Source organism: Pongo pygmaeus, chromosome 19, assembly GCF_028885625.2.
Source record: "Pongo pygmaeus isolate AG05252 chromosome 19, NHGRI_mPonPyg2-v2.0_pri, whole genome shotgun sequence".
In the NCBI taxonomy this organism is placed as follows: Eukaryota; Metazoa; Chordata; class Mammalia; order Primates; family Hominidae; genus Pongo; species Pongo pygmaeus.
In genome coordinates, this window is record NC_072392.2 from 67,892,754 (window position 1) to 67,901,980 (window position 9,227).

Consider the following 9,227-nt stretch of genomic DNA (forward strand, 5'->3'; position numbering starts at 1 on the left):
TATTTGCTATAATTTTTCTTCTTTGAGACAGAGTCTCACACTCTGTCGCCCAGGCTGGAGTGCAGTGGCACAATCTTGGCTCACTGCAACCTCCACCTCCCGGTTTCAAGCAATTCTCATGCCTCAGACTCCTGAGTAGCTGGGATTTCAGGCATGTGCCACCACGCCTGGTTAATTTTTGTATTTTTAGTAGAGATGGGGTTTCACCATGTTGGCCAGGCTGGTCTCAAACTCCTGGCCTCAAACAGTCCATCTGCCTCAGCCTCCCAAAGTGCTGGGATTACAGGCATGAGGCACCGCACCTAGCTTATTTGCTATAAATAAATTGATCCTTTGGACTCGCTTAAAATCTCAGTGCTTCAAAAAGTTCCCAGACATAAGGCACTAGGTAGTTTGAGAGAATATAATAATGTTGTGGATCAGTAACAAATACTTTAGATATGAATTCTGTAAAGGAATAAAAAAAAATTAGGGTCATTTAAATGACAATGTGACAAATGTGATTTAGTGTCACCAATATCTGATGCAAAAAGTTTGTTGACACTTTTAAGAGGGGAAGGCTGTTAGTGTTAACTTTAGAAATTGATTCCAGGGATGTCAGCAGGAATGGAGTCATTTCAAAGTGTTTTGAATAATTGACTATTGTTGAATTCCCTTTTATGAGAGGAATTGTTAGGGACTCCACTTGGCTGGGGTGCTCTTTGTAACTTTGTCTTGGAGTGCAGTATGACAGTTGGAACCGTACTGAGGAGTTTGTTAATAAAATCTCTATATGGTTTTTCCATTTCCACTAAAAATTCCTTCCATTGTGGATCCTGAAAATAGAACAAAAATTGCTTAACCAGGTTTGGCAGTATCTCTAGTTATTTCCAGCCTGAAAAACAGACTTGTCTTTAGCATAGGCTAATTTTAATAGTGATTATACTGTTGTAAAAAATCGAATTTGATCTTTTTTGGGGGTCCATTTCCTTTTTCATTTCCTGTAATATTTTAACAGTGAGAAATTGATTCTAACAGTCCCATATTTTTAATGATTTAAACTTAAAACTTAGGCTGTAGAGACCCTAGCAGACAGGATAATTTTCGTACAAGTAAAATCTTCAAAACAACTCAGAAAGAAATGCTGACAGCCTTTTGTCTCAGCCAGTTAATTTTTTTCATTGAAATTTTTTAAAATTTAAGAGCCAAACTTAATTTTTTTTACCTTCTAACCACCTGGTTATGTTTCAGTTCAGAGATGGGAGTTTGAACTGAGTGTTCTCCTCTCTCTAGTATGATATTGCTGTGAAAAGGCCATTACAGGGCTGGGTAAGGGAAAGTTTGGCCTGCAGAGAAAAATGCAGATATTTAGGGTTTTTTCTCTTCTGTTGTTTCTAGTCAACAGTATCAATATTTTCTTTTGTCCAGCTGAAATTCACATGGGGCACATTACAAAATTCTGTTAGATCAGTGGAATATATCTTTAAGTCCTGTGGTGTGTATGTTTTTAGGATTCTGTTGAAGAATCCATCCCACTAGACAGCTTTTCACTGGGTTGTGCCAAAATAACCCTGCTCTGTGACAACAAATACAATTGATGCAAGCTTGTATCGAGAATTATGGTATGCCCTGCACTGGGTCTTATGGAGAGGAGTGTGGTATACCCCAGACTGGGCCTTGGAAGCCAGTGCCTGATCAGGACACCATGGATCACATTCTCTCAGCCGCGATGCAGAAGAACCTGTATCTTGGCTGCTACCCCAACCTCTTTGTTTCTTCTTTTCCATTATACACTGTTAATTCGTAACCTATCCTAAACTTGAAAATCATTGGAAGAAAAACCCAGTAGCTGGTGAATCTGCCATCTGCAGTACTGCAGGCTAATTATTTTAATTTCCATATGCTTGTGTCAATTATCTTCAAATTGGAGAACATTATACCTGTCATTGATAATAAGTGTGAGTTATTTGGGCTTAGTTAGTTTGCTCTGTACCTGTGCTCACGCATTTTATAACACTATTCTCAGTTCTTAGTTTGAAATAAGTAAGAGTAGACTCTTCATTTTGGATGAACACAGAATTGCCTTCTTAGCTTTCCGTGTCTGGTACCATCGGTATGCAGACATATTGGGATAGCTTTTCAACGTAGTATAGTGAACTCGATTTTATAAATACAGTCTGAAAAATGAATTAACCTTTTCTGAAGTCAAACAGTGGCTTGGGTGAATATGGGTGAGGATTCTGACTCATAGTATTTTTTTTACTGTTTACTCTCCAGTGAAAGTCAGACAAGTTTTGGGCATCTTGTTCATGGACTAACCACGAGCTTTACATCTGACTCACATCGTTCTATATTTTCTGTGCTCAGCCTAACTTGAGTCTTCTTATCATTCACTAGGTGATGAAGGTGGAGAATCAGAACTTCTTGGAGAGGATCTTCCACTTGAACCTTCTGTCACCAAAGCAGAAAGGAGTCACTTGATAGTGTGGCAAGTGATGTATGGCAGTGAGTGAGCCCATGGGAAACAGGTGGAGATGGGGAAGCCGTCTCTTCTGCATGGTTTATTTTCCCTCTATCCTTTTATTTAATGCTCTTTTGTGAGATAAGTTTCACCACATAATGTGTGAGCATTTTTTCCTGTTAACTTTATATTACAAAATCTGTTCTACCATAACAATACAGAGGAACTAGCTGTGTTACTGCACCAGTGTTATAGGTAACTTCAGTATATTATGAACAAATCAAAGAATGTTTACTTCCTGCAAACTGGTGAATTATAGAAAGCAATCCAGATGTGGTTTACTCTGCCACAGTCTAATGTCATTCACTTCATTTGATGGGGTCACTTGTTAGCTGTCACTAATAATGGAATTAATGGGAAACACTTGATAAATGAAACTGTACCATTAAATACAATAGCCGAGTTTTCCCCAGTGTATTGTAAAATTGACACACACTAATATAAGATGGATTATCAGGATGTATCTAAATGTCCCGAGAGGGTTAAAAGCTAACTGTAAATTACTTTAACTTTCACTTTCAAATCTGACAAATCTTGTTTATATGGTATATAAAACTTTGTTTTCATCAGATTTGGGGGGGGTTTTATATTAAAGAAATTAAGACTACACTATTTAAATAAACGTTTCCTGTTTCTGACTTATTAGAGCTCTAAAGTTTATGAGGCCTACTTCACTGAATATTCTGATGGGTTTTTTTTGAGACCAGTCTCATTTTCATACTGACATGTCTGAAAGATTTACTATTTATAAAGCTTAGAACATACTCTGGGAAGCTTAGAAGATACTTCAGCACTGGGAGGATTTTTTAAAGGAAATGTGTTTTGTATTTCTTGTACTAGAGAATGGTGATGTTGATTGAGTTTTTTCCATGTGAAAAATGTACTTGTTTGCCAAATGTTCCTAGATTGCTCTTAACCTGTTAATACAAGTAAAACTGTAGTGGGGATGGAGTCTGGCCTAAGTACAGAATGAGGGATTTAATTAGAAAAGTTATTTTCTTTTGTTCTGTATCAAACTGCAGAACAGCTATATACTTGGTATTTTGTACGTGAATAACATTTTAGCTTTTGTGCCCTTTTGAGCTTGAAGAGTTATCCTCAAAGGGGAAAACTATGAAGGGGAAGAAGACAAACCTAAGATAAAGTAAAGGTTGACATTACGTATTTTCATTCACAATGCCCATTTAAAAAAAAAAATAGGTTGGGCATGGTGGCTCACGCCTGTAATCCCAACACTTTAGGAGGCTGAGGCAGGTGGATTGCTTGAGCCCAGGAGTTCAAGACCAGCCTGGGCAACATGGCGAAACCCTGTCTCTACCAAAAAAAACCCAAAATAAATTAGCTGGGTGTGGTGGCACGTACCTGTAGTCCCAGCTACTTGGGAGGCTGAGGTGGGAGAATGACCTGGGCCCAGGAGGTGGAGGTTGCAGTGAGCCTTGATAGCACCACTGCACTCCAGCCTGGGTAATGGAGCAAGACCCTGTCTCAAAACAGAGAAACAAGCAAAAAATAGATTAAAGTCTGGATTTCACTGATTTTCTTGCTTAATAAGTTTTTTAAAACCATGATGCTGCAATTTTTTCCCTCTCAACCTTCTTGAAAATGTGTGATTTACCCTTTTTTATCTATTACTCTAGGCAAAGCTAAATATGATTTTTTTTTTTTTGAGATGGAGTCTGACACTGTTGCCCAGGCTGGAATGCAATGGCACGATCTCAGCTCACTGCAACCTCCAACTCCCAGGTTCAAGTAGTTCTCCTGCCTCAGCCTCCCAAGTAGCTGGGATTACAGGTGTGTGCCACCCTGCCCAGCTAATTTTTGTATTTTTAGTGGAAACAGGGTTTCACCACATTGGCCAGGCTGGTCTCAAACTCCTGACCTCAGATGATCCACCCGCCTTGGCCTCCCAAAGTGCTTGAATTACAGGCATGAGCCCCCACGCCGGGCCAAAGCAAAGCTAAATGTAATCTTATGTACTGTTTTAACAGTATAAACCTATGGGATAAAGGCCCCCAATCATCAGAAGGACTACTGAAAAGAAAAGAAAGCAAACGTAGATGTCAAATTGTCTAAGCATTCTTAAGTACCACTGATTTTTTTTTTCTGGACTATTATACAAAGATGTCTGTAAAAAGTATACCAGTGGCTTTTATGCATATACATGATTAGGCTAGATTGTGAAGTATATGGGATTTCATGAGCCAGAGGAGGCATTTGGATCCATTGGGCCACATGTGACTATAAGCACATTGTGTACACAATAAAATTGTAGCCACTCATGTATTAAAACTGTTTTGGTAAAAGCTGTATTAAAAGAGTAATTTTTTTGCTTGAGCTACTTAGTCACTTTTTTGCAGGACACCAAAACGTAGGCTACTTTTCCATAGCTTGTTTGCTATGTTTTTATTTCATCTTAAATCTGAGCCATTTTTGGCAATATCTTTTAAAAAATCATTATTAAACATTTATTGGAAATGTTGTATAGATTCACAAGAAAGAGACACCAAAGTGTTTGGGAATTTTAATCCCAAGAAGTAAACATCCCAGAGTCAGATCCCATTTGCTGTTGTTCAGCCATGTTTGTATGACTGAATGTAATTTAGGAAATCAGGAGTTAAAGATGAAAAATACAAACATGTAAAATGGTTGTAATTGCTTTTTTTGAACTTACTGGCTTTAACTTAAGTAATATAGGTGTGTAGTTGTTTTATCTAAAGATGTCAGATTATCTGTGGCCCTGTTAATTAACTGCAGGGACCAGAGAGAGGACAAAAATGCCTGTATAATTTGCTTTAAAGGCTTGTCCTTATGTTTGTAATTTCGGTTAAATATTTTCTACAGATTGCTTCACTTCCCCTTTCCCCCAGTAACAAGTTCATATTCTTGTAATGTTTACTTTGGTCAACGTGGTAACTTTTGGAAGAAAATGCCAAAATGTAAGCTTCTCACAAGCAGCAAAGGAATGTAACTGCCTGTAGCTACCACATCAAGGGAGGGAAGAGGCTTGAGTACTTTGGGTTGATCTCACCGTACAAAAAAAGTGTACCCCTATTGGAAGAAATAAGGGATACTTGAAGGTTTCTCCTTTCTTTACACTTGGGTCATGTGCAAGGTTGAACCATATGAAATTGCCAATGTTCAACCATTGCTGATCTGCAGAAGCGACAATATCATATGCCTCAACCTAACACTTACTCTTAAATGCAGGTTAAAATCTCTGTGAGGCAAAGAGATAATATTCTCTAGGAACTCACTTTTGAGAGTATTTTTCTCTAACCCATGTGGATCTAAATTTTAAAAATAGGAATGAATCTCTTAATTGCAGCTTGTGGAGAGTATACAACATTTTGAGCACAATATGCAGCACATAACTTTTCAGATTGTGCTTGCATAGAAAAGGTTAAAATCAATTCTTTCAGTTACTGTATTGTTCATTTCTTGTAAAGGTCTTCCTACATTTGAGACTAGACCCTTTTAACATAGGCTGCCTTAGTAACAAGATAAAACAGATGTCTCATAATATTAACTGTCCTAAAGAACATGTGTCTTGCAAATGCCATGGAACTGAATATTTATTTCCTTGTGAGTATTATGACCATTACCAAAGGACTCAACCAGATTTAGGGCTCTTCTTAATTGATCATGTTCAGAAAGGGACTCATTTGGTCCCACTTTGTAACATGGGAAGAGTAGAAGAGAAAATTAAATGTGGAAATCATAAATGCTTTTCTAACAGGGTTATGCTATTCTGTAACACTAAATGTCTGTCTTTTCTCTTAAAAGATTAAGTTTTATTAATTTTGTCATACATTTCTCTATTTGAATATATCTTAACCATTTTATGTTCCAAATTCGTTTTTTGTCCAAGACATTCTATCAGAATTTTACTTGCCTCTATAATCTGAAAAATGGGTTCTAGAATGTCCCACTTGCTGTCTCTTAGAGGCTGACCTTCATTTCTATGAGCAAAGAGCTCATTTAGCAATGTAGTTATTTCACTATTTATTTCTATTATGGAATCCCTGGGGTTCGGAATGTAACTTTGTACATGAATTATATATAAATATGTATATGAACATGTATGAGGTCTAGTGTGTTTTGTTTTGTTTTTACCGTTCCTGGGGATCTGAACTTGGTTTTTATTTGCAAGTCCAATAATCTTCCCCATCACACATGTCATTCCTGAGGGTCAGGACTGTTGCCATTTGGCACCAGCTAAAGGTGAGCAGTGGGGAACACTCATGCTGGTCAGCTTGGCTCACATGTTCAGGTGAGATACGAGAATAGACAAGAGGGCTTAGGAGAAATGTGGGATCCCTGAGTAACAGCCCACACATGATACTAAGGCATACTATTTGCCAAATTATTCAATAATAAGAGGCAGGTTGTAATGTAATTTTAACGCAGTGTGCTTATTTGTGATCCATTTGCTTGGGCAAGACTCGGGAAGGAAGAATGATTATAAAACTGATCATGTGGCAGCACAATGTGACTCCAGATTCAGTGCAGTGAGATTTAGTCTCATCCAGTGTGTTTTGTTTGTGCCTTCAAGAAACGTGGGGTTTTAACGTGATAGCAAAAGTTGCCCCAGTTGGCATGTTAATAGGACTGTTCACTCGATGAAGGCATAGTCATCTGTTCAGTGAGGTTGGATGTCCTAGAATACAGTGACTAGGCCGGCTCATTCCTAGTCTTTATAGGACCTTACCCTGCCTGCCCCTTAGTCCCTGGGGAACAGGGCAGGAGCACCAGCCTCATCACTGGAACTGTAGTCTGCAGTGTCCCCCTTGTGGAAGAACTATCTTTCAGACTAGCAGAGAGAGACTGCTTCAGCCCCCAGGCTCTTCCTTAACCAGCCCCCGATCCCTCAGACTCAGTGTAGGCATGAAAGCCTGGAGATCACAAGGGGCCTGGACTTAATCTTCAGCAGCAGCCAATTTATTAGGAAAGGTTTTATAGTTAGGGGACTTCTCAGAATGCCTTAAATATTGGGTAATTGATACAACTTTGCTTTAAACTCATTTTGTTTAGAAAGACATAGTGGTATATGGTGTGAAAGAAGGCTGTATAACCCAGGCTGTGACCCTAGCAAATCACTTTAACATAGTATCCCAGAGTCCCCCACACAGGGCTGTGGAATTGGACCCTTCTGTGGGGTCCAGGCCCAGGCGTTTGTAAAGAGTAGTAGGTAAGTGTGATACTTAGCAGAGGTTGAAGCATGCAACTCTAATGTATTTGGACCTTTGTTTTCTCATGTGTTAAAACGCAGGGTGGCTTAGTCAGGTAATCTAAAAAAATCCTAGCTCTGACCCTCCCTGGTTCTGTGGCCCTGGCTCTGATTTGCCTGGTTGTTGTCTGTACAGGTAAGGACCACTCCTGCTTGTGAGTCCATGGTCGCCCAGTCCCTCATGAGGCCCAGAGAGCCGGTGGGTAGGATTGGATTAATTAGAATTTCCAGTTTATCAGAATGACACTGTACAAAAGAAGCCAGATAGTTTAGCTCCTTGCTTTTAACCACAGAACATTCACTCCCACCCACAGACATGAAGGAGTTACGGAGCTGGGTGCAGTGGCTCACACCTGTTATTTCAGCACTTTGGGAGGCTGAGGCAGGCAGATCACTTGAGGCCGGGAGTTCAAGACCAGCCTGGGCAACATGGTGAGACCCCATCTCTACAAAAAATTTTAAAAATTAGCTGAGTATGGTGGTGTGGACTTGTAGTCCCAGCTACTTGGGAGGCTGAGGTAGGAGGATCACCTGAGCCCTGGGGAGGTTGAGCCCGTCTCCAAAACAAAAAGTTATAATTTGATTTGAAGCACCAAAGGAGAAGGAGACCACCAAAGGAGAAGTGGACCAAATAAGCCCCGGCTCCATGGGGACAGCGACTTCACTTAGAAGCTGCAGTTCTCAGCTAAGCTGGGAGAGAGAGGCATGGCCAGAATCACCCCAGGAGCTATTCACAGAATAAACATTTTTTTCTTTTTCTCTCCTCTCAAGAATATCAGACTCTATTGGGGAACATGGGGAAACAATTACCAGGTGATTCTGATCCTCCCATTGGGAACATCTGCCCAAGAGGAACTCAGGCTGGGCACGGTGGCTCACACCTGTCATCCCAGTGCTTTGGGAAGGGAGGTGGGAAGTTAATTGCTACATTAAAAGCTTAAAGGAAATATTTTATTTCCCATTAGTCTGTATTCATGTGTCAGGGCTATTTCCTGATTTTTTTTTTCTAGAAAAAGCCATAACCATTTAGTTGTTATCATGCCTAGCTTGCATTTGCATAACATCTGATAGTTTTTTCTGAAGTATTTAGCCCATAAATTCACAGTTGATCTTCATGGAAACCCCCTTTTTAGAGTGTTACGGCTTTCAGATGATCCAGTGGCCTAACCACGGGTGTGGCCTTGCCCATTGGTAAAGAGGTCCGACTGAGACAAGTAAAGGCTCCCTCAGTGGGCGGTACAACAACTGAACACTGGAGGCTACTGCAGGTGTGTTGGGGCAAGTGCCACATCTCAAATCAGGAGACTTGGGTTTGAATCCTGGGTCTCCTGTTTCCCAGTTTTGTGCCCCTTCACTCACAGTTTCCTTACTGTCAGAAGAGTAACACCCCAAGGGTTCTTGCCACCTGGCCCTGCTAGGCACTCAGTAGCAGACTTGAAGTTCCTAGATGCCAGGTGTCTGAAGATGACTATGACACTCTCAAGGAGACTGGGCTAGTCA

The 9,227-nt window shown here is 40.0% G+C and overlaps 1 protein-coding gene across 11 annotated transcripts in view; it reads left to right on the forward strand.

Annotated features, from left to right (window-relative positions):
• SPAG9 (sperm associated antigen 9) overlaps positions 1–6,580 on the forward strand; it is a 157,226-nt gene extending 150,646 nt beyond the window's left edge. For all 11 annotated transcript variants that reach the window (XM_054460062.2, XM_054460063.2, XM_054460065.2 and 8 more), the window contains one exon: positions 2,377–6,580. In XM_054460062.2, coding sequence (XP_054316037.1) covers positions 2,377–2,492 — 116 coding nt within the window. In that variant the 3' untranslated portion in view covers positions 2,493–6,580. The remainder of the gene's footprint in view (positions 1–2,376) is intronic.
• Positions 6,581–9,227: the final 2,647 nt, after the last annotated feature.